A 13,213-nucleotide genomic window follows, 5' to 3' on the forward strand; every position below is an offset into this window, starting at 1 on the left:
TTTTGGGAACCCATACAATCTAAGAAAGGGACCATAACTCGTTTTAGTTTCATCATCCAACTGGAGACTATTTAATCATTAAATTTGTTTAAACTGTTTTTCTAAAGGTTGAATTATTATAAGGTTAGCCCTTTATGGAAAAGTGTTCTTAACAAGGCTCACTTTAGCTATATAACATATTATAAGTGCTAGGGCTCTAGCATTGGTCAGACTATCTACTCTGTTATTCACATAATATTTGCATTGTTAATTCTTCACTTACATTGCTTATATCTTGTTTAATTTTTGAATTTTATACTTAAGATATCTTTTGATACTTGGGCAAACATTTTATTACAAATAAACCTTAGAACATAACTTTTCCATTGTAATAAATTTTTCTTGGTAGGCATGGCTTCACATTTAAAAAAAAATTCACCTTTCATCTTCATTTTAGTATTTCATTAATGAAATACTAAAATGAATACTACAGAATTGGCTTTATTACCAAACTGTTGGGGTCAGGTGAGTAACTGTTCAATCCTCATCAGTTTTACTATTAAAAAAAAAAAAAAAAAAAAAAACATTACTGTAACAATGCCTGATGTGAATTTTGGTTTTTAGGTGTCATCATTATTATTGCAAGCAGTGAAAAAAAAACTTTTGTTGCTAGAGCAAATGCATTTATCAATCCATTTATTGCTAAAAGTGAAGATAGTTGCCCTATATTAATGTACAGTGTCAAGTCCTGCTGTAATCAGATGTTTGTGATTGTCTTTAGGTGAGAGATTACTTTCATCACCCACTGTCAGACTACCTCCCTGCTTGCTGCAGTCCTAAAGTGGCTTCAATAAGTTCCATATTTGGTCTTTAGCAGTTTCTGGATGTAGAAGAGAAAATTTGGAGGGGGGGGGGACTTGTTAGTCACTTATTACATGTTTTTCCTATGGAATGTGTATTGATATAGCTCGTGATCAGTGTTAGACAGTCTAATTATTCCACTTTAAAAAAATTGGCTCCATGTATAAAAACAATTATTCTTACACCAGAAATAAATAATTGGCTATCCTTACTTAAAAGGATGCTAATAAATGAAATTTGTACACAAGATAGTAAATCACTTTAATAATAATTATTAAGCAGAATTCAAGAATAAAATAACCATGATTGCATGACCTAACAAAGAGGAATCAAGCACCACTAGAAGACCTGGAAAAAATAAAGATTGGCAGTACAAAAAAAAAGTACAGTTTGACCACATTTAGTTTTTTTTCCCTCTCTTCATAGATTCCAAGGACTAAGTATTCTGACAGATGATGAACACAATTGTATAGATGATGAAAAGGAGTCTTTCTATTACTGTGGCAAATAAATGGCATTGTTCATCCACTGAAAGTTGACAACCTGAAGGTGCCACATTTCCATCCTTTTTGTTTGCATCTTTGTCATCCACTTCAATACCATTTCTCGAAGTAGCTTTTGGATTTGGGGAGAAAATGCATAACACTTTGCCGACTGTACCAAATATAAGTTCATTTAGGAAATTTGGGAGCCGGAAGCATATGCGAAACTTGAAAATGTTGAAGACCAAGATTTCCAGTAAAATTGCAGAAATTATAATAAACATCAATGTTTTCATATGAGTAACTGCAAAAAAAAATATTCATAAATTAAAAAAATAAGTCTGTTTTAAGGTGTCAATTAAATTAAGATGTTTATTATCTTAACTAATAATAAAAATGTGAAAAAAAAAATGTTAATTATTTTTAATTTCTTTCTTTAGCAAATCCCACTATATTTCTCCCCTTTCATTTCTCATGCTTATACCATTAATTTCCACAGATCATACTTAATGGAAAAAATCCAGATCTTTGCATTTAAATCTCCAATTATTAAAGTAATGTTCAATATATCCTAGAAGATTATTTGATCATAAGTTCACTTTTTCATCAACATAGGTGCTTGTAAAAAGATATTACTGTTCATCAAAAATCCAATCCAATATGTTTTCTACTTTTTATTAATAGGTGCTCTCTTTCTTAGATCTTGGAATATATGTTCACTTATTTCAACTGAATGGGGTATAATACCCTATCTAGCTCTTTAATTGCCGATCTCTGCATGAGTTCGGGTTGTTAAAAACCAAGAAATTAATTGCCGTGTTTATTTACAAATACCACGAGTAATAATTTTTTGCAATAAGCAAAAAAACATGGTGGGAGTAGAATAGTATTCTGACTAGAATAGAAATGGAGCAGATGATAACAGGGGAAATTATGTCCACACGGTGTTGAGATACAAGTGTGTGGGAGGGATAGTGGCAATTGTTCTGAAGCAGTATGGTGTGAGGTGAATCAATGAGATATTTAGGTGGGTGTTGCTATGTGAAAGAGAGAGACAAATGTATAGGTAAATTGGCTTAGGAAGCAAGAGAAGAGTGATCATTATGGTAATGTTGAATGGGATGAAGAATAGCATCAGGGAATAAGGAGAATAAATTGGGTTCTTGAAGGACACCTATCTTTGACAATATGTAATGGAGGGTACAAGATGGTTGTGAGTCATCTAATATCAGAGGAGGTGTAATCTTTCTCAAAATGACAGTTACCATGAGGTGATAGCTGAGATTGTCGCCAGCCATGAGAACAACTGTGAGGAAGGGATATGTGGAACTCCAAGGCCAGTGATTATGAAAAACTTGGGAGCTATCTCTTGTAAAGAGGAATTGGGCAGAAAGAGAACAACAGCAATGTCTGAGTTTATTCCAAAAGGTGAAAAGGCTAAATAAAGAATAAATGGCTTAATCTCTTCATCCATCCATTTCTTTATTTAGCCTTTTCACCTTTTGGAATAAACTCAAGCATGAAATCTGAAAGAAGAAGGCACTAACACAAGATGAATACTCGTAATAATTAATTGCATGAAGAGTACAAAGAGCAGCCAAGAAAGTAACTCACCTGGTCAAGGTAGAAATTAACCAAGCCAAGAAAAATCCTAGCGAGTTCAATATTGTGGTAAGTAGAAGAAAGAATGGGATGATGATAATGGTAGATTGGCAACTGCTGAGAGGATACAGTTGTATTCATTGAGCAGTTTGTCAGGATATTTCATGCTCATGAATGTAACACGAGAAACTTGAGTACAGAGAGTATTGGGGAGGATGGACTGATATTAAACCAGATATTAATAATATCTGGTTTACTATTTATTACTAATAGTCCCAGGGAATGAACAGCATGTAGGAAGTGGAGGGGGGGGGTAAGACTGAGACTATAAATTATCAGATATTACAAGGGTTGATAATAGCAGTAATTTCTTTTAGCATGGGTAAGTTAAGAGAAAGCAATGTTTTAGCAATCTACTTATGTACCAGAACATGGTGATGAATTCACTGGATAAGGGAGATGCTTATAAAGTAATATACTTGAATGTTTCAAAGGCGTTTGATAAACTATTACATGACAAACTGATGATTAAATTGAAATAGATGGGACAGGATAAGAGACTAATGAGACATAGCTAACTGGCTGTCAGGTAGCAGCAGGTTATGTATAGACGAATGGAATTGAATAATTATTTATTATTATTTATCTTGTATCTTAATAATATTGGGATACTGTCCAGCTTATTGGAGGCCTTGAGTGTCATGTAGCATTTTTATCTACTTAAAAAGTAGATAAAAATACAAAATATATACAGGGTGTTCGGGATAAATTTGACAGTTTCGTAAGGAAAAAGAAAATCTTCTTTGTATCTATTAAATTTAATGAATTGACAAAAAAACATTACAGGCAGAGTTAATTATAATACTATCAACAAGATTTACTCAAAATAACCACCATTAGCATCGATCACAGCTTCAATTCTGCTTCGGAACCTCGAACAAGCTGATGCTACAGTCTCCCTGGGAAGGGCCGCAAAAACTGTTTTAATTTTATCCATTAACTGGGCTTTTGTATTACTGGAAGTGCGATTGGTGTCTTTTTCAACTGCGCCCCATACAAAATAATCCATGGGGTTAAGGTCTGGGGAATTTGGAGGCCAAACATTTGGACTGGTGAAGTCATAGAAATTTTCAGACAACCATTTTTGACTTTTCCCAGAGGTGTGGCAAGGGGCCGAATCCTGCTGCCATACATACGGCCTACCATTGCCTACCCTTGTTATCCAGGGCTTGACTACAGTTAGCAACTCCACGAACAAAGCCTGAATTCCAATGCCAGGGTTCTTCAACACCTGCTCCTGCAGATTTGCGAGGAATTCTGCTGTACGAACGCAATCAGATAGTCTGCTAGGGATCTTTCTTCTTGCTACATCCTCGTAGTCACCATTGCAAGTCTCTAGTTCATGCCTGATTGTTTTTACTGTATTCAGGGAGCATTGGGCAGCAGTCGTAATATCCTTATTTTGATGGCGGGCACGAATCATCATGATACAAGTTATTCTCTTCCATGATTCAGGTGGGTTCCAGCTATCCATCCTTTCTGACATCTTGTATGTGAATGAAGAAGGGTCCAAACTTTTAAATGAAGAGAAGTGTGTGTTGATACATGTAACTTACGGAAAAATATAATTAATTATAAATATGTCAAATTTATCCTGAACACCCTGTATATAAAATTTTAAAAAAATCCTTAACCCACCCACAGTACAAATGTACTATAGATTCACAAATAAACCTTATATGGGTGGGATCCATATAAAAAATAAAATTACCATCCAAGACAGCTATCCTTTGTAGATGGGAAACCATTTCTGGTCAAAAGCTGCCTTATTTTGTTGTTATATTAATTTACCCATTATGGGCTTGACACTACAGCCATTTCCTCCCCCTCCCTCTTCATATTCATGGAGATTTTGATCTGATCTCCTGCATTCACTAGATGGATTAAAAGATGCATTTTATAGCATTCCCCACTGTATAATAGAATAACTCGAAAGGGAAAACAATAAAGGCCCTTAGCCTTCAAACTGCTCTGGGGATTGCTGGCCTTGTGTTTATGATGATAGTTTACATGTTGATAATTTCATCTTTAACTACTATTTACAACAAAAAAAATATATATATATTCACATATATATCAGTAGCATAATTCTTATGCTGCAGAATCCAGTAAGGTCAAATGAAAAAATACTAGGTAATACTTATTACCTAGTAAATGTTATACTAGGTAATTATTATTCCTTAACCAAAGCACTTTTTTATTATTTTTTGAAGATTAATTAAGTTGCATTCTTTACTAAAATCACTTAAGTAGAAATAGTCCTGAAATATAAATTTCAGTTTCAATCATTCCATTTATAATTAATAAAAAAAAAACAGTATCTGTCTATTAAGAAGTTAGAAACGACTTGTGAATTCCACCCACACACACACACAAAAAAGTTGTAGATAATGAAGAAAAACCTTGAACTTTTTTTTTTAATCTGTCTGACAAGGTTAAGTGGTGGATGTCATTCATAACTTACTTTAATGGCAATACACCAAAGAAACTAAATTATAGAGATGTTTATTAACTGGCTTATGTTTTCTAGATTGCAAACGTTACACTTTACAAAAAAAAAAAATGTATTACATTTGTGTAGGAGTTGATCTCTTTAAATAAGTCTCCCAAATACGTTCACTACCATTACCATAGTAATGGTAGTGAACGTATTCCTTACGTTCTCCAAGGCAGATAATAACAGATCTTCCAGTCTGTTCATAGTGGACTAAGTCACGGGAAACTTCATATGCTCCAGGATATCCACCCTAAGGACAAACTCCATCCTCTAACACAATGTTTCCCAACCTGTGGTCTGGGAGTAATTCAAGGGGGTCTTGTAGGATAGTTTGTTTTCATTAAACTTTATCTTATCATATTGCTCACAACACCTGTTGTTCACACCTGGCCTAATTGATATGCTCATATTCTTCTGAATATCTCCATTTATAACAGTACTGCATTGTCATAAATGACACATTTAGTGTTGTATAATTGTAATTTATTACTTCATCTTTATGATATGTAAAATATAAAAAATTTCGATCTTGGATTTTATGGGGGCCCCGGCAAATTAACATTCGCTACAGGGGGTCTGCAACTTCCAAAAGGTTGGGAAACACTGCTCTAACATATCCTGCTAGAGGATGGAGTCTGTTTTACAAAAATTTGGGAGAATATTATTCTAAGATCAACTCTTACACAACTGTAACACTTTATTTTTACAACCTTAGAGGATACCAAATTAGGACTTTTGTCCATTGCAAATTGAACTGTTTCACCTACCCATTGTCATGTGCAAACTGTAACTTGTTTGCACTGAAGATGCTGGTTTAAAACCAGCAAAATAAGCCAGTTTATAATTTAGTTCTGAATTATAATAATCTGAATATACTGCTATGTATGAAAGATTAATCACTGCATCCCTATTAAAAGTTGTGGTAAAAATAATTCCATGTTCTGAAGAACCATAGGCAGAACTTGTATTTTACTAGTAAACTAGTACACCAGCCTGGTTGGCTGAGGGTTAGTGTATCTGCTCTCCAGCCAAAAGGCTGTTGGTTCGAATCTCGCCATGGGCATGATGTTTATGATTGTCTGTGGAAATAGTAGTGGTTGGCATCATCTACAGCGTTGGTGGATTGAGTTGTGGAGTAGGTGCCCTCCCTCGACGAGTCTTTGGACTTCCTGGAGGTATCACGTAATAATAATAATTTTCCTCTAAGTAAAGTGGCAGTTTTCAAAAAGGTAATTATTCTAGAAAAAAACTAAAGCATATTAGTTAGTTTTCAAACTTTGGAACTGGATTTTAAATTAGATCACTAACTAGAACTTTTTCCTCCTAAGCTTTTTGTTAATTGCTGAACTAGCTGATCTCTATCACTGGATAGTAGGAATTTTCTATAATGACAGCCCAGAAAAATGTATCCATTGCCTATGCATGATTATGTGAATATTGTTATTTGCTGTATTCTTTTCACCCTCACTAAAATGTTGCAGGAACACTCACATAGTTATCTATAGCAATGGTGAAAGGCAGAGAAGAGAAAAACTTAGTTCCGTTAAGATCCTCTCAGACCACAATCTTGTACAAGTCTCCTCTCTCACGGAACACCCCACCTCTAATCACTCCTGACCTCACATTCCTACAAAGGAGCCAATTGGGATGACCTCTGGAATTTCTACTCCTCCTTTTCTTGGGCTGACTATTGCTTCCACTCACTTGTGAATAGGTCACAGCAGGTGTTAGGCTGGCTGGGGCATCGTCCAGTTAAACAAGAGCCCCATTGATTTCGCTAAGGAACCAAGGCAAACAGCAAAAAGTTAGCTGGAACAATTCCTGAAACACCCCAACTCAACATCAGAGTTCAAGATTGGTACTATCAACATAAGAAGCCTGAATGGCAAAGAAATGGAGCTAGCTGAGGAATTGGATAAGTACCAGATTGACATAATAGGGGTGACTAAAACTGGTGAGATATTTCTGAGCAATAAATACAAAATGTGATATTCAGCCAATGACAATCAAGGAAAAGAAGGGGTAGCCATAGTATTCAACACTAAATATTAGGCTAATCTTCTTGAATGGCAGGGAATATCAAAATGGGGAACTGGACAAAGACTTATTTGTACCTATGGTTCTACTAAGGTAGAAGTGGAGGAATTTTTTGAGGCTTTAGAGAAAGCAACTGACAATGAAAAATGAGAAGTTGGTCCTTGTTGAGGATCTAAATAGCAGAGTAGGAAATGATTGCCAGGCATGCAAAGATAACAATAATGGCAATTCAGGACATGGACTGGTTATTACTAGCACAATGTTCCAACATAAAAATGTGCACAGATTCACATAGAAGAGGCAAGGATTAAGAGAGTCTCATTGACTAAGTTATTGTTGATGTTTTCTCACTGGTGCAGGACACTAGAGTGTACAGAGGATTTGAAATTGGAAATGATCACCGTTTTGTCTTCAGCAGGATAAAATTGAATTTCATAGTGAAAAAAAGAACGTGCAAGAAAGTTTTAAAGCAAATAAAAGTTGGGCAGTTCTCAGATGGGAACTATAGACTAAAATACACAAAGATTATTGAAGAAAAAATGAAAGAGTTTGTGAACAGGAACCAAACCTTGGGGATTCAGTGGCAAATACTAAAGAAAATACAGCCTGGTTGGCCGAGTGTTTAGCAGTGGGTTCGAGTCCCACCATGGGCACGGATGTGGTGATGGGCAGTAGATGGCATTGGTGTAGTTGTGGTTCATTGTAAGTGGTGGAGGAGGAGAGTTGTAGAGTGGATGCCATCCCTTGATGAGTCTTCAGACTCCCTGGAGTGTTACATAATAATAAAACATTGATTGATTTAGCCAGAGAAACATATGGTGAGGGTGTCTGCAAGGATAGAAAAATCAGAACTCCATGGTGGACACAGGAAGTTAGAGAGGCAGTGAAGAAAAAGGAGAAAGCATATCGAAAGTTCCTGATAAATAACTCTCCTTCTACGCTTAGAGAATAGAAAGACGATGTAAGATAGCTAAACAAAAGTCATTAGGAGACTTTGGCAAGAATATAGAAAATAAATATCAAGTAGTGGCAAGATATTCTGGAGGTTAGAGGAAAGAATGCTATAAAAGGTATTAGAGATGAAAAAGTGACATGAAAACTGGAGAAAAATATATCCTTCATGTATGGCGTAATTACTTCGAAAAATTGCTAAATGAAACAATCGGTGACAGCACAGAGGTAAAACACACTCAACAGGCATGCAAATCCATACTTGAAGTAGAAAAAGTCATCAAAAGCTTGAAATGTGGAAAGGCAGCAGGAATAAATGATATTATTATTCAGACCTCCATGGAGTCAAAAGACTCATCACAGGAACTCCTTCCTAAGAAACACAAATTCTATCATACCACTCCTTAAACTCATTGACCCTTCTCGCTCTCACCACTCTATCAGGCGATGCATTCCATGGTTCAACCACCCTCCATGCAAAGAAACCACTCCTCCCCCTCTTGCTCAGTTTCCTTCCATAACTTCCAGGAATGGCCCCCTTGTCATCACTCCTTCCCGCTGTTCAACCAAGCGAAAGAACTCCCCAGTTGATCCTGTAACCACCTCTCAACAGTTAAAACTATCTCGATCATATCACTTATCCGTTCTTCTATCAACCAAACTCTGCAGTCCACATTCCCTCAGCCAATCCTCATAACATTGTACAGTTCTGAAACCGTCTTTGTTATCCATCTTAGTACCCTTTCCACAGTTAATTTATCCCCTTCAAATCCTGGAGACCAAATCGGAGAACAATAGTCTAATCAGTCTTATACAATGGAATGATAACTCTTATCGGGTCAATGTCCTTCTCATTATTGCAGCAATCCTCTGCATTACCTTCACCACTTTTGCAATATGTTCCCTAAATTTCAGGTTTCTATCAATCATCAACCCCAGATCTCTTGTCTCTCCTACTTCTTCCAGTATAGTTCCATACAGAGTATGCAGTGTCCCATCGATGTGTCCCAAACCTCAAGACCTTACATTTTGCTGCATTAAACAGACAACCTCATTCATTTGCCCATCTGTCAAGCTTATTCAAATCCACTTGCAGGGCAACCACATCTGCACTATTCCCAGCTTCGCATCATCTGCAAACAACTGAAAATCCCCTGCAGTTCACTGACAATGTCATTGATATAAAGGTTAAACAATATAGGTCCCAGTACTGGGCCCTGTGGGACCCCACTTGTAACCCTCTGCTTCCTTGAAACTGCCCTACCATACACAACTCTCTGATACCTATGGGACAGCCAATCCTGAATCCAGTTGACCTACTTGACATTCAGACCCATGTGCTGCAACTTAAATATCAGCTTATGTCGCACCCTTTCAAATGCCTTTGCTAAGTCCAAGAAAATGGCAGTATATGCATTTTCCTCATCTACTGCTCTTGTAACTTTATTATAAAGGCTAGCATATTGCTAAAACAAGAGCGCCCCTTTACAAATCCATGTTGACTCTCACAGATAACATTACCCTCATCTGCCCAATGCTGTATACAGTCCCTCACTAATTTCTCCAAGATCTTAACAACTACTGATGACACACAAACTGACCTATAATTAGACACTTCCGATCTGCTTAGACACCACCCTTATGCAATGGCACTAACTTACCTTCCTTCCATTCTCTGGGCACCTTTCCGACAGTCAGACTTTCATTGAAAAGCCAGGTCAAAGGCGCTGTCAGTTCTTTAGCACATTCTCTCAAAACTCATGAAATACCATCCAGTCCCACAGCTTTATTAACATCCAGAGTATTCAGTATTTGGAACACACTCTCCTCCTGCACCTCTAAACCTCGAACCTGCCCTATCCCTTTAGTATTAAAATTTACTCCAGGATGAAATACGCCAATAAAATATTCATAACAATTCCACTATGTCATTCTTCCACAATTATTTCTCCTCCTACTGGCCCCATAGCTAAAAAATTCCCTAGGATTTTTTTTGGATCTTAGGGCTAATATCCTCTCATATTCCAGTTTCGCCTTCCTTACCATACTAGTCACGCTCCTGGTCTGTGTCTTATATTCTTCATGCATCTGCTCTTCACCTGTCTCCTTATATCTCTTCCATAGCATCTTTTTTTGCATGCAGTTCCTGTTTAATATTGTTTGTCATCCACTTTAATCCAAATTATGTTCTCTTCTTCACTCGTGAAATACAGCTTACTATTGCTGCTAACAAATATTCCTTCACAATATCCCAAGCACTAATGATATCCCATCCTTCCAATTCCTCCCTCCATGAAACTTGTAATAGAGGGAACAAGAAGTCCAAGTTGACATCTAAGACTTATAATCACCTGCCTTAAAATTCCACATATGTTCCCGTTTCTTTGATACTCCTGCATGTCTATTCACCTTCCAAGTCAAAACCATATGGTAACTCTCTCTCCAACTGGTGGGAGAGATGTCATCTCAGTTATTATCAACTCTTCTGATGCTATGACCAAATCTAAAACTCTTGAACCTCTTGTTTCCTCTACTACATGTTGCCTAAGACATTTGTCCCTCAAGAATTCTAGAAATTCCGTTCCCTTATTACTACATGCATCTTCCTCTCCCCAATTTATATTGCTGTAGTTAAAATCTTCCATAACAATCATTCTTCTTGTACTTACCAAACTCAACTGTCTAAACATCTCCTGGTCCCCACCCTCTGTGCTCCTTGGTTTGTAGCAACATCCCACTAAATATTCTATCTTGCCTACCTCTACCTCACACCATATGCTTTCAAAATCGTTAGTGTCATTGCCTTCCAAAGCCTCCACTCTTAGAGGACATAAGTCATCACTTATCATAAGCAGTACTCCACCAGTATGCTTTCCCTTCCTATCCTGCCGAAAAATACTGTACCTAGCTACTTCTATTCCTGTTATTATGTCCTCTTCTGTCAGCCACGTCTCAGTGATCCCAATAATCTTTGGCCAGGCTGATGCTATCAGCACCACCTGGCCAAATTTATACTAATACTGGCATTAGTATAAAGCATAAAAATGCCATTGTTTTCTATACCCAGCATTATCCTCTCTAGACTCCACTGGGCTCAGCATTACCTGATGTCGTCCCCCTTCTTCCAAGTACCCATTCCCACAAGAGGCCATCCCTGCTACCATCCACCCTGGAACACACCGACTCATTCGGTACAGCAATCTCTCCAAATGCCTACGTCCTTCCTCATTCAAATGCAAACAGTCTCTCGCATACAGTTCCTCTCTGTCCTCAAACGTCCTCCAAGGACCCACATATTCCAATCCTCTCTTCTGACACATTCTAGCTATTATGTTATTCAATATTACTGCTCTTCTGCTCAGCTCATCACTATCATACCTAAACAACACGCACACTATCTTTCCTCTCTCTCTCTCTGTCTTCTTTCGTACAACCTTAAACCTCTCACTGCCCAATTTACATTACCACTCAAGTCATTTGTTCCTACCATCTTATCGACCCTTTCACCCCTCTTAATTGCCATAGCCTGACTTTCTCATTCCTATAATAAATATTGGTATGAAAATCAGTAATAACAAGACAATGACAGGCAGAAACATTGAAAATATCAAATGCGTTGTGAATGGCGAATCTATAGAACAAGTAAAACATTAACTACTTCGGCATAATTATTAGTGAAGATGGTAAATTAAATATGGAAATAGAATCAACAAAGAAATTTATTTGGAATAAGAGAGAAATTAGTCAAAACACTAAATTAGCAGTATACAAGACTGTGTTTAAGGCAATTTTATCTTATGGATCTGAGAGCTGGGGTCGAAATAAAATACTTGACTTAAGACTACAGACATGAGAGTCCTGAGAAAGCTTAGGGTCATGAACAGATAGCATCAATTGCAATATCATATTAAAAATGAGGATATTAGGAAAGAACTTGACATTCTTAGCATCCAGGAATGTGTTAGCATAGCTAATCTCAGGTGGTATGGTCATTTAAACAGAATGGGAGAGGAAAGATTAGAAAACAAGTGTTCTCTGCCAGGTTGGCAGGGAAAAGACCCAGAGGAAGACCTAGATATAAGTGGGTTGATACGAAAAAAAGTGCCTTAGAAGACAGAAATATAAGATCTGATAAGTTCGAGTCTTGATAGGCAACAGATTGATTTGGAGGAAAATTGTAGATAGGAAGTTAGTGATGCTGTAAATTTTTCGTGGAGTACTATCATTTCCTGTATACCCTCCTTGAGGGTACATCATCAGGAATTTGATGATGATGTTTGTGGTACAAACATCATCAAAGATGAACAATTAATCTCACAGATGGTCCATCTCTTATAGACTCACTTCAGTCTATCTCACAGGTACAGTGTTTCAGCACTGTGTCTATTCTGTGAGTAGTTCCAATGGTTACCACTTCAATAAATTGGTAGCCATCATTCCTCTGCTTTCTGTTGCAAATGTTAATACAAGAGTTGCAGCTGCCTGGCACACCCCTTTACTGTGCAGTTGCAAACACACCATACCTGCTCCCATTCATCCTCTTTTATTCCGTTTCACTTCTGTCCTCTGGAACAGCATTCTTCAAGAAGTATTCCAAAACAATTACCACCTGCAACTCTTCAGAAAAAAAAAACATCAAGGACACTATATCAGACCTCATCTGCACTTCACACACAGCACTAATATGTTTATAGGTACCCTTGACTGCTTGTGCATGGAATCAGTATAAAAGAAAAAAAAGAAG

At 37.0% G+C, this 13,213-nt stretch overlaps 1 protein-coding gene across 1 annotated transcript in view; it reads right to left on the minus strand.

Moving 5' to 3' along the window:
* Positions 1-1,086: 1,086 nt before the first annotated feature.
* Positions 1,087-13,213, minus strand: part of LOC150098241 (acetylcholine receptor subunit alpha-like) — a 58,765-nt gene continuing 46,638 nt past the window's right edge. The window contains exon 6 of the mRNA XM_090406495.1: positions 1,087-1,626. Within this exon, the coding sequence (XP_090262621.1) occupies positions 1,277-1,626 (350 nt within the window). The 3' untranslated portion in view covers positions 1,087-1,276. The remainder of the gene's footprint in view (positions 1,627-13,213) is intronic.

The sequence above is a fragment of the Typopeltis vanoorti genome, chromosome 16 (assembly GCF_054136105.1).
Source record: "Typopeltis vanoorti isolate ZY-2024b chromosome 16, IOZ_Tvanoo_1.0, whole genome shotgun sequence".
Taxonomy (NCBI): Eukaryota; Metazoa; Arthropoda; class Arachnida; order Uropygi; family Thelyphonidae; genus Typopeltis; species Typopeltis vanoorti.